The sequence below is a fragment of the Diadema antillarum genome, unplaced genomic scaffold, assembly GCF_040938485.1.
Source record: "Diadema antillarum isolate AM-2024a unplaced genomic scaffold, OU_Dant_1.0 seq00000652_RagTag, whole genome shotgun sequence".
Classification (NCBI taxonomy): Eukaryota; Metazoa; Echinodermata; class Echinoidea; order Diadematoida; family Diadematidae; genus Diadema; species Diadema antillarum.
In genome coordinates this window covers 666964-679049 of record NW_027271565.1, presented here as the reverse complement: position 1 = coordinate 679049, position 12086 = coordinate 666964, and the positions used below count along the sequence as shown (strand labels likewise).

The 12086-nt window shown below is 37.8% G+C and overlaps 1 protein-coding gene across 1 annotated transcript in view; it reads left to right on the top strand.

Annotated features, from left to right (window-relative positions):
* The window catches only part of LOC139736561 (dolichyl-diphosphooligosaccharide--protein glycosyltransferase subunit 2-like), a 50790-nt gene extending 40296 nt beyond the window's left edge, over positions 1-10494 (top strand). The window contains exons 9-17 of the mRNA XM_071647309.1: positions 540-647; positions 1349-1542; positions 2794-3003; positions 3603-3714; positions 5914-6111; positions 6821-7003; positions 8127-8202; positions 9539-9679; positions 10280-10494. Coding sequence (XP_071503410.1) covers positions 540-647; positions 1349-1542; positions 2794-3003; positions 3603-3714; positions 5914-6111; positions 6821-7003; positions 8127-8202; positions 9539-9675 — 1218 coding nt within the window. The 3' untranslated portion in view covers positions 9676-9679; positions 10280-10494. The remainder of the gene's footprint in view (positions 1-539; positions 648-1348; positions 1543-2793; positions 3004-3602; positions 3715-5913; positions 6112-6820; positions 7004-8126; positions 8203-9538; positions 9680-10279) is intronic.
* Positions 10495-12086: the final 1592 nt, after the last annotated feature.

Sequence of the window (12086 nt, the reverse complement as noted above, 5' to 3'; positions counted from 1 at the left end):
ATGAGGAAGAATACAGGGAAAATGTTTGTTTCGTGTGAGCCTGGTTTGGTTTTTTTTTATTTTCTGTGTACCTCTTCTGGGGCGTGAGAAAAAAAAAATGAGCAACAGAAAATTCATTTGCATACTACCAACTGGCAGAGAAATTCATTCAGATTTCCATGGCATTTCGATGCAGTATTTTTGAGAGGGTAAAGAAAAAAATGACAAATGTCTCAATTCCTTGCGTTTTATTTACGTAGTTAAATGGAACATATGTACCCAGGGGCTTCTTTTGTAGATAGTGGCAACAGGTTGTGTTTCCAGTTGGTCAAAAGTATATTCAGATTAGCCTTTTTGTCATGTCACCAGAATTGCAAATTCTATAACTCCAAGGTGAAAAGGCCTTTCAAAGTAGTAGATACATGTAGGCCTTCATTTTGCATAAAGGTCCCATCTCAGGCTTCATGTGTATGACATTAACCTTTTTGCTGTGTCATATGTATTGTGACTGTGACTGGTTAAATCAATTGTTTCTTTTTTTTTGCCTTCCTCATTTACAGGAGCAAGCCATCATGTTAGGAAACTATATTGTCAGCAGACAGTCGACGCAGAGTGTACGTAATGCATACTACGTCTTATCTGGCACAAAAGCCATGTCAGATAATAAGGTAATGCTATGTTTGGTTATTTCTTTGTTTCTTTCATTTTATCCTCTATTATGTTATGTTATCTTATCATTGTACAGTGAACTCCCGTTATATAAAAAAGTCCTTGGGACCAGTATTTTCATTAGCACCTAGCAGATAGACAATAAAATACACAGAGCTGATAAAGTTGCGGTCTGAAATTTTTTACTTCCTTTTAAACAAAATTTTATTATAACCATGTTCCTTAAAACGGGAGTGCATTACTAGCTGTCTATTGTTTTGACTTTAAATAATGCAACTAAAACTCATTTTTTTAATGATATTCCTACTTGCTTTCTCTTTGTGTTGTTTTGTTTATTTGCATTGATACTAAAAATAGTAATTGTAATATTTATTACAACATTGGGTATTTTGGGTTGGTTTACATACCATCAGAGGGAACTGGGTGTGAATATTACCCACAGATTGATGATGATGGAATGAGTAAATCAAATATACGGCAGCAATAGTTTCCTAACGACTTAACCAAATCTTTGTAAAGAAAGAACTGACTGCTTATCAATGTCCTGCATCTGACGGAAAAAGCTGGATAGAATAAAAATTTTGAGTGAGGTTTTATTTAGTTTAATAGGCTAGTAAGGCTGCTACCATGACACGTGCTTCTTATCTCACATGTTAATCCTTATGTTTATCTTCTCTGGCATCCCCTTCAATCAAACCAGTATCAAATCCCAGTGGTTTTCTCTCTGGCCGGGCCGATGGCTGTCACTTCCTCGGAGCCCAATGTCCGCGTCCGCGTCTCCAACCTCTTCTCCTCCTCCTTGGGCAAGCTGACGGTGGTCGCCACGGCAGTGGAATCAAAGAGTGAGGGCGACGTTGCCGCCAGCAACCTGCCGCTGTCAGCCACCAGTGACCCGTAAGTTTGTCGAATCTAGGGTGCATTCGAGCGCTCTCCTATAAAAGCGAACCGAAGCATACTATACCCATGCCAGAGGAGTGCTCGACGCTCTTAAAGGGTACTGTAGCCAAACTGAACTGAGCCAAAAGTGGACCGCCTCCTGGTGTGCTCCAAAAGGGTACCAAAAGCGTATCAGAAATTAGCATGTGAAGAATGTGGGTAATATGACATATGCCACAATGCCAAGAGTTCATTCCCTTTGTTGGGACATCTGCAAATAGTATAAGTGCGCCTGGTGAATAACCTTTGCTGCTACAAAATGTGAAATTTTCTCTGAAAATAACTTATGACGTATGCATTCTTCACAGAGCGCTCCAACACTCCAAATCTGGCACATAAAGATTTAATGAGCAAGAATGGTGAACAAGTATAGATACACCTACACCTTAATACCTCCCAAATACATTTTCAGGCATGGTGATAGTATATGTTGTTGTCACACTTGAACAGGTTTGAAACAGGTTTCCCGCTATGACTTGCTACCAAAATGATGTGAAAACTCTGCAATACCAGCAGGAGCCATGGCCCCAGACAGCATACTAGCTTTATGGTTTGGTTTCCCAGACAGTAATCCTGCTTGATAGTGCAATGACATTGGATGAAAAGCCAACATATTATGATATACAACCCTCTCAAAAATTATTGGAAGCGGTACTTGGATTTGTCTACTACTTATTACATAACAATTGCCCAAAAGCTCCTTTGCTCACTTGCACTATTAAGCATGCAACTACAGTGAAGCAATTTTGGATAGAGAATGATAGGTCACCAACTACTTGCATTGGTTCTCCTTCAAATGCGGTTTTGTACTTTTATTACAATTGGGCCTTATAGCTTGGACTACTCCTATTAGTGAATGATGTGTGTTATAAAACAAATAATGAATAGTCCTTGCTTGTTCACACAAGTAGGATTTTACATTTACTGAAAGATGCTTTATTCAAAGAGGCTGTATTCAGTCAAGCCCTATTAACCTGTCGAGCGGGTCCTGCGTATACTCAGGCAGGTTTCTATGGGAAATGTGTGTTGCAGCAAAATCAACCTGTCCTCAATGGGTTAATTGTACAAGGCTGTGCACCACCATACTTTAATGATCATTATTTGTTGGTACACCAGTGCATGCAGCATTGCAACTCATGTTTTGACTTTGCCGACATATAGACTGTATCTCTAAATTCAAAATACTTTTCATATGACCTTGTTTCTCAGGTCTGTGTTCCAAGTGAACCTCCTGGAGTCAAAGCTCTCCCCCGACTTCTACCAGGTCACCCTCGATGCCACGCCCACCCAGGCAGACTCGCGCCTGATTGGCCTAGCAGACGGTGAGGTCACGGTGAAGGTCACGACCCAGGTCACCGTGGAGAGCGTGGAGATCAGCGTGGTGGACAAGGACCAGTCCATCACCGCCAAGACACAGAAGTGAGTCACATAAAAATTGCTTTACAGTATATTCTATGTATCCTTTGTATGATTATTTGCGTCAGACAGTGCCTGCATCGTTCATAATGTTTTAGAGATAGATTTACATTTGTATATAGAATTATTAATATCATATTTTTATGCAAATTGTATTTGATATGCTGATATCTTGTATATGTTTGTGTTATACATGATAATATGTTAAATTTTATTTGAATTGATTTTATTTTGTACATGATAATTATTTGCAATTGGTATTGTACTCCCATACCCCATGAGGGTCGTTGAGTTAATAAACTTCAACTTCAATTTCAACAATGCATGACACTGGCACTGGTCTGACAGCCCCCTTTTTTGTTTCCTTGGACAATCTATGTGTAGGATCAAGAGATTCTGCTGCATGTTCTGATGATTACGTACTCGCTTACACATAGAACACGTGTCAGTAGTTTCATTTTTTTTTTATTTGCGTAGTTATCCACACACTAGCCAAAGAAATGCAAGGTGCACAGAATTTGTATTGTGGTGGTTCCCTGTAACTTTTCAGGGAATTTGATTCATCCATGCCAACATCTAAATGCCATTTTCTCCATGTTCAGGGTTCAGTACCCAAAGAAAGTGGACAAGGGTTTGGAGGCTGACCACCACCAGAACCTGGTCCTCAAGTTTGGCCTGAAGGACAAGTCTGGCCAGGCCATCGAGGCTCACCAGGTGAGGGAATTAACAAGTAACCTTTGACCTCTTAAAGGGGGGGGGGGGGGGGATTCCTTCAGTAATATAAACTTTGACATTATGTATTTTATTGCTACTGTGAGAGCTGAGTGCATTGAAGGGGGCAGGTTAAAATTGTAAGCTGATCAACCACATGGCTGTAGAGTAGGCATCATCCCAGGGATTTTGGTATTGGACTTCCATTGGGATATACTGTGCAGCAAGGAGCTGTGTCATTGATTGTAGTCTTTTGATGTTTTCACTGTTGTCTTCCATAATGTATTTTTCTTTTAGTGGTATGGAAAACAATCACTTAACCGAGATCTGTCAGTGTTGAGGATTGCAACTATCAGTTCCTTCATTAAATGTATAAATCTTCCAAGGTATAAAGTCTGTTTCCTCTATGTAAAATGGAAGCTAATTATATGTTGCCCAGCACTACAAAGCCAACAAAAAATCACCAGACATGGGTTTTTAGTTCAGGGTAAATTCTTAGAGAGCAGACTTTAAACTTTTAATGATGTACAAGTCCTTACAAATGGACTCTCCTATAAACCTTACTATCTTACTGTTGGAGAGAAAGTACTCACTCTTTAAAAGTGTGTACTGAGAAGAGGCTAAGATGAGTAGGGTCTATTCAAGTGTATGATCTTACCAAGCCGTGGTTTAAGTAATGAATGGGACAAAAAACAGGATGTAAAACCCCACAGCAACAACGATGAAGGGATTATCAGATTAGGCTGAAATTGAGCATGTTCTATCAACACACTCTATCCATGACTAATAGCAACTTTCAAAGCAGTAGCATCACCTGTTAAAAAATTATTTGAGTTAAAAGTGAAGAGTACATTGTATCTGAGGTGTTTCTAAAAAACAAAAAGGTGCCTCTAAAACTTACCTAATCACACTATTCTATTAAAAAAAAAAGTGTTCTCCAAAAATGCTAAAAACACAATGCCCATCTGTTTTATGATCCAAACATTCAGACAATGTACAAGAATTGCACATTGAGAAAGTATGAAAAACTCAAGATTGACTTAAGTTGACCTATTTCATCTACATTTTGTATTTTGAGTCCTGACATAAAATCAGGGCTTGCAATTTTTTGTTAGGCTTGCGATAGGCTCTCGAGGAACAGCTGACCTAAACAAAACTAGTAATAGACTAAAGGTCAACAACAACAACAACAACAACAACAACAACAACAACAACAACAACAACAATATTATTATTCAAATTTATGAAGTTCTTCCGTCGTGATGTTTTCATTGCAACTGATTGACAAATTGCCCTACATCGACGTAAATAAGCACTGAATTGATCAGTGTTTTAGTAGTAGCCATGATAAAAAATCATGGGCGTACATGTAGGGCAATTTGTCGATGTAGGGCAATTTGTCAATCAGTTGCAATGAAAACATCACGACGGAAGAACTTCATAAGTTTGAATAACAAAAGCAGTACCCGCTGCATGCTATAAGGATTAGAACCAACACTTGCTGTCGGGCGAAAGCTCGGTGGTCTAGTGGAGATGACGCCTGTCCGGTGATCAGGAGGTCGTGGGTTCGAATCCTGCTCGAGTATGTACGCCCATGATTTTTTATCATGGCTACTACTAAAACACTGATCAATTCAGTGCTTATTTACGTCGATGTAGGGCAATTTGTCAATCAGTTGCAACAATATTACTAATGTTCATATCAATATTGAAGAGCACTCCATTTCCTCATACCACACTGAATACAGCAGTGTCATCTCTGCCAAAATCAAGACTTTTGACTGATGTACATTTCAAATTGATGATTCTTGCATGGTATGGTTTTCATTAGAATTGACTGCTCTTCACCTATGTTCGTAAACACAGATTATTCTCTGTAAGAGTAATAGCCATGTTTAAAAAAGAAGAAGAAGAAATGAGTACCATATAGTTCATCAACAGATTACTGTTATTGTCTTATACAACCTATATGCCATGAAAGTTATAGGACATGTATGTAAAGTGAAAGAGCAGTTAATATTACTCCTACTACATGAAGCTCTTGTTACGTCAGCTTTAATACATTTGCACTAGTTTTAGCAGCTGTCTATGTGTTGATATGACATTTGTTCTACAACCTGCTCTCATGGAAACACTATAGTATTAAGTATTGTGCCATCTCGGTAGCCAAGCCTACATTTATTACTTCAACAACTCTTGCAGGCTTTCGTCCGAGTGATGAACATGAAGACGAAGCAGGAGGTGCTATTCACAGCTGAAGTGGACTCGGACAAGAGCTACAAGTTCCTGCTGGACGTGGCCGAGAGTGGCAAGGAATACTTCAAGGACCAATCTGGACGCTACTCCATTGACCTGGTCATCGGTGATGCGGTCATTCAGAACCCCTACTTCTGGAATGTGGTCAGTTTGCGTGCTGTGTGTGCGTGTTTTTTTTTTGTACAGTCTGTACTTGTCTACCTATTTTTTTCTTCATGTCTATTTAGCCATATGATTGATAGTAGTATTCTACAGATGCCCTAAAGATTGTGAGGTAAAATTATTCAGGTAGATGACAATATAAGTTCTTTCTACAGGCTCTCCTGTATCAACTTTATTACCACTGCCAAAAAATTGTGATTAATGATGACTACCATTATAACAAAGTTCATGGGACTGGCAGTTATCTTTCATTGTAAAATTATTGAATTCCCATGAAAAGAAACATAGTTTCAATGAAATTCTTGATAACAAGGTAAAAATTCAGCTTCTAAAATTATCATCAATATGTTTTTGTATACTTTACAGTTCAGCTCGAGCAGACTTTTGATTTAAAGAAAACATATTTTTCCTCCCAAGTACTTTGTTAAATGTTTTAATGGGAGGGCATAGTGTATGGAGAGAAAAAATATTTTTCCTCCCAAGTACTTTGTTAAATGTTTTAATGGGAGCGCATAGTGTATGGAGAGATATGGATATTCTCTAAATAATTTTAGGACCTCAAGTCTCACTTCGTTGTATAGAAATTTTGTTCTAACCCCGTTCGTTATAACGGGTGCCTACTGTATGTTTATCGTTCCCATTCCATGGTGTCAGAAAATTTTAACTGTAGCATTTGTCTGTTTCTTGCTAGGCTGAAGTCGCGCTGAAGTTCCCAGAGTCGGAGGCCAAGCAAGCCGCGCCCGCCGGCAGCCAGTACACCAAGAAGCCCGAGATCAACCACATGTTCCGCCAGGCCGAGAAACGCCCCCCTTCCCTGGTCTCTAATACCTTCACAGCCCTGGTCCTCGCTCCCCTCCTACTCCTTGTCATTCTGGTGAGTTTCTTAACCTGGCTTTATCACTATTTAAAATCCTTGGGAAGCTGACAGAGGAAGCTCCATCCAACAATCTTTGATCTACTCTGTAAATCTAATGCTGATCCAGCATTATGTGCAGATTTTCTTATTCCTGTCTCTGTTACGGGCCGAAGCCTGCAACACCATTACTGCGGACGATTCAGTTGGCCCTATTTTGATTGACAGATTACTCCAAAAGCTGTGGTACTACCACTCTATAAACTCATTTGTGATTGGCTGACAGTGTAAGGAAACTATTAAAATCTAGTGTGAAAAAAAGCTTCCCCACCTTCAATCAATCAGGAAAGCCTTTTCAAAGTCCAATAAGTTGTGGTGGCCCCGTCCATGTTTATTTGCATTCAGACTGCAGTGTATGGTGTACAGTTTTGCCATAGGCTTCTTTTGTGGAGAATTACACAAATCTGTGTATGTGGGACTGTTATAGAGATCGCTGTGTGTTATGAAAAGACTGTACACACGGGTCACTTTCCACCTACACTGTATTTTATGTGAGTCAAAATAGTAAAATATGATGTGAAGACATTCAGGATAGGGATTTCAACATTTTCAAATTCTGTGAAGGGGTATAATTGCAGTAATATCAGCCTTATTAGTATCTGTAGAATGGATGAATACTGCACATTCGGTGCAGCAGTTGTGAACCGTTCATTTGGCACTAACAGCAGTTCAGTGGGTCTCTAGTTTAGCCAGGGCCAGCGGGGCAGGAGTAAGGAGCAATAGGGTTACCCGTTTTTGTGCCAGCTCTCCTTGGATATAAAAGTGAGGTTTCTTTTCCCCATAACCCTGATCTTATTTTGTTGATCTCTGATAAAGTGCCAAGTGCCAGTCAGTTGTATTTACTTTTTCCTTTTACGATTTGAATTCATGTGTTTAGATTAGTTTTGGTTTGTTGTTCTTTCTCATGATGCTAATTGTTGATGTAACTCTATCTGGTCAGACTTATCACAGCTTCTTCAGTCCAGGTCATTTACTGTCCCTGTAGCAAGGACCAGTGGTTTTTTGAATGCTCTTCAACGTCTCAACACAATCAGACTGTAGAAAATATTTGTCTGTTTAATATTTCTGCTGTTTTCTTCCTCAGTGGGCCAAGCTTGGAGCCAACATGAAGAACTTCTCCCTCTCACCAAGTGCCTTGGGCTTTCACCTCGGTCTAGGAGGTACGAGATCTCTAGAAATGGTCCCTTCAGGATGGTCGTTTCATGATACTCCAGTGACCAAATTGTCCAACCCATGTACTGTGGTGGTGGTGGTAGTTGAGCAGAATTTTGGGAAATTATCACTAGAGTAGAATGTTGTGATGTCTGTTTTGCACATTAAAGGAAAAGCTTTTGAAACAAGATGAGAAGGTATTTTACCCTACCATCAATAAGTTTTCTTTTCTAAGAACCTGCTTGTCTTTTCTTCTTTTTTTTTTGGTCCACCATAATGGAATGTATTGTCAAAAGATATTGTCAAAAGATATCATTGTACTTCAAGAAGAAAAAAAGAACATATTGATTGATCTATGTGTAATAAAAAAAAAAGAAAATGTACATTTCAAAATCAATGTGATGATGCCTGTCAGACCCACATCTTGTAATGGTAATTTTCATCCTGGTTGACTGTGAACAATATGTAGACATCGTACATTCAATTCAAATCAATGTGGTACATTGTGGTACATTTCGGTGATGTGATACTGACCCAAAGCATACTTGTAAAATGTGTTACACATCGTAGCATTGTACGAGTCTTGCATTATTTTTTTATTATTTTTATTTTCATTTCTGTTATCAATATTGTTATTATTATTATTGTTATTATTATTATTATTATCAGTGTTATTGTTATTATTGTTAGTATTATTATTATTATTATTATTATTATTATTATTATTATTATTATTATTATTATTATTATTATTGTTATTGTTATTATTACTGTAAATATACTTTGATATATTTGATGACTTGGTTGACTCTTACTTTTATTTTGTTGCCTCCTCTTGGTAAACCTTTTTAGGGCTGGCTGCTTGCTCAGCCACCCCCCCCCCCCCCCCCACCCCCATGCTGTTGCTATTCCACTCTTTTTTCTTTCTTTATCCCTTTGTTGTTCCTTTCAATATCTTCTTTGATGTTGCCTCCCTATTTATCCTTTTCCTTCAATAGTTGCCCCCCTTGGTTCTCCAGATCTTCACTGACCCTCCTCTGCCTTTTGTCTGTCCACCCTCCTGCTCTAATCCCCCTCCCTTTTACCTGTTGGGCTCCTTGCCTGTGACCTTTCACCCTTTCCTTTGTTTTCTTTGTTCTGTGTCCCTAGCCTGTCCCTGACTGTTCCTGTTGTGTGAAGTCCTTATCTGTGATTGTTTTCCCTGCCTGTTTGTCATTTTGCCATTTTGACAAAGATTCTGCTAGGATCGAAAGCTCAGGCCCCTTTTGACTCCATTGTACATGTACTAGTCTTTTAATGTTCCAATGGAGAATAAGAGAGCCATTATTTTGGGTGTCTCTGCAGGTATCTTTGCACTCTACTACTGCTACTGGACCACCCTGAACATGTTCAGCACCCTGCAATACTTGGCCCTCCTAGGAGCCGTCACTTTCTTCTTTGGAAACAGGTTGCTAAGCGGCATCGCCACGCAGAAGAAGTAGCCTTGTGAGTATACACTATCAGATCGTAACATTACTACCACATTAGATACTGGACCATTCATGAATCTTTGATATATCCAAATGTCTGTTACAGTATTAAACAAATATGTCAGAAACAATGGAACTTTGTTGTTATGAGGTCAAATAAAGTGTATTCCTGTTATAATGAACATGGTTTAATATAACAAAAATCTCTTTACAATGAAGTAAAAATTCAGGTCCCAAAAGTCTTGTTTATACATCAGTTGTTTGGCTGGAACAAAATTTTGATATGATGAATACATTTCACAAACTACTGCAGTTTGGAATTTTTCATAGAATACTTCTGTTGATGAAATAAAGTGTTAGTTAATGTTGAGTGTTAAAATTTTTAAAGTAATGAAGTTATTCAAATTCAGTGGAGATTCTTCTTCAATGCAATTCACACATTTTGTTACTTTCTTGTTCCTTATGACTCGATTGTTGATAGAGGAAGTTGTTGTTTTTTTATTCTATCGGTGTGTTTTTTCCTCACAAATGTACATATTATTGCCATACTTTTTTATATTAAAATATTAATGTTTGTTTCTTTTTTTCTCTTCATTTTCTCTTTCTTTTCCTCCAGGTGCTGGCGTTAGATGCTCATTGGCAGTAATAGTTAGGATAACAACAGGAATTAGGTGTTAGCATTTATTTCCATCTTGAGATAGGACAAATAAAATTTGATATCAATTTGTGATGTTCTTCAGGAAATAGCTTTCAAAATACACTGTATGTACATTTTGAGGATGGACAATTATTAATGTAAAAACTGCAAGATATATTAGTTTTGAGTGGGGGAGCGGGATAAGTATGTAACATGTTACTGCTTTGCATAAAAACAAAAAATGACATAGACTTCAGTTATGACTGTCAAATTTCCGTAGGCTAGTAAAATACTTTTTTATAAGTTCTTTCTTTATGTAGTATCATTGTGTGATAGAAAAATGTAGATAAGAATGCACTGGTGCACATATTCTTTTTCTTCTTCTCAGCTTATGAAAAATACCTGATTTTATTTGTTTTTTCTTTCGTCTTGTCAGTATTTCTTCTTTCTCTTCCCCATCTGTAAGATTTTTCAATGTAAAACAATCCAGCTTTGAGGTGGATTTCAGCTCCTGTGATATGAATGCTGGGGTATGTCTCTCTTTTTTTTCCAGCAATATGCAAATTCTCTATACAGTGTATTTCAATGGCTGGGACTGTTGTGTTACTTTGTGGAAGTGCTGTCAAAAATTGTGTCCAGAGGTTCTGTGTAAGGATACATAGGATTTGTAAACTGACAACATCATGTGAACGATTGCCCTTTTTGCATACTGGGTGTTATTTGTAATATTAAACTACATGGGTGCCTGCAAACTAGTGTGTCATGCCAGACCCCATCTGCAAAAATCCCTATTAAAACCATGATAAGAGTTTTAAAGAATTCATTAATAAATGAATTCATCCAAATTATTTTGAATAGGCTACAGTAATATTTGTGCTGTACAAGCCTCAAGAATTGAATTCCTCTGTGGGCCCACATTTTGTGAAAATGTGATTTTGAGTAGGAGATGTCAACTCTGCTTTTTAATATAAATTGTACAAGTGAGATACAGCATATTACACATAAAATGCAGTTCTCTTCAAATAGATGAGGAAGGTTAAAAGAAAAAAAATGTCTATAAATGAAGCAAAATACAGTGGGATAGAAATTAAAGTGAGACTACCTAAACTTTTAGTGATGGCTAGGTAGTGGGCAGTAAATGTTTTGGTTGTCGACGACGATATACCGTTGTCTCAGAGATTTCTCCTCCCCTTTGTCTGATGTATGTTTTTGATGATTGTCTGCTGTTTGCCAGCAATAAAATCCTAAATTTTACACAATGACCTCCCTTGTTCATTGTATTTTAATCACTGACTGAAGCTTTTAATATGAGTGGGTGTACAAGTGTGTGCGTGTGTATGTGTTAAGAACACAAGGTAGGTGAAATGCACCATACTACAAGATTTTGAATTTTTGTTTTTTTTTAAGGAGCACTTCCTCTTCTTATTGTAAAGATAGGGATCATAACATGAATGGGAAGTTGTGTTTATGCAGTCTTTCTGGAACTTTCTTTTCAAAGAATTGTATGTTTCTTTTAAAGACGTTTTCATTCTTTGATAAAATCCTTTATGAATTCTTCACTTTCCACTCTAGTAACCATTGAGAGAATGATGCTAATGCTTTGAAAGTTGGTACATGTATGTGTAATACAGTAGTCATGGGTAGAATACACTGGTAGAGTATGCTTAGTTACAGTTTAATCTGATAATCCTTTTATTGTTGCACCTACATTGCAGTGTTTTACATCCTGTTCTTTGTCTCATTCACTGCACAGCTAGGATGGCTTGACAAGATTAAGTATTTGAAT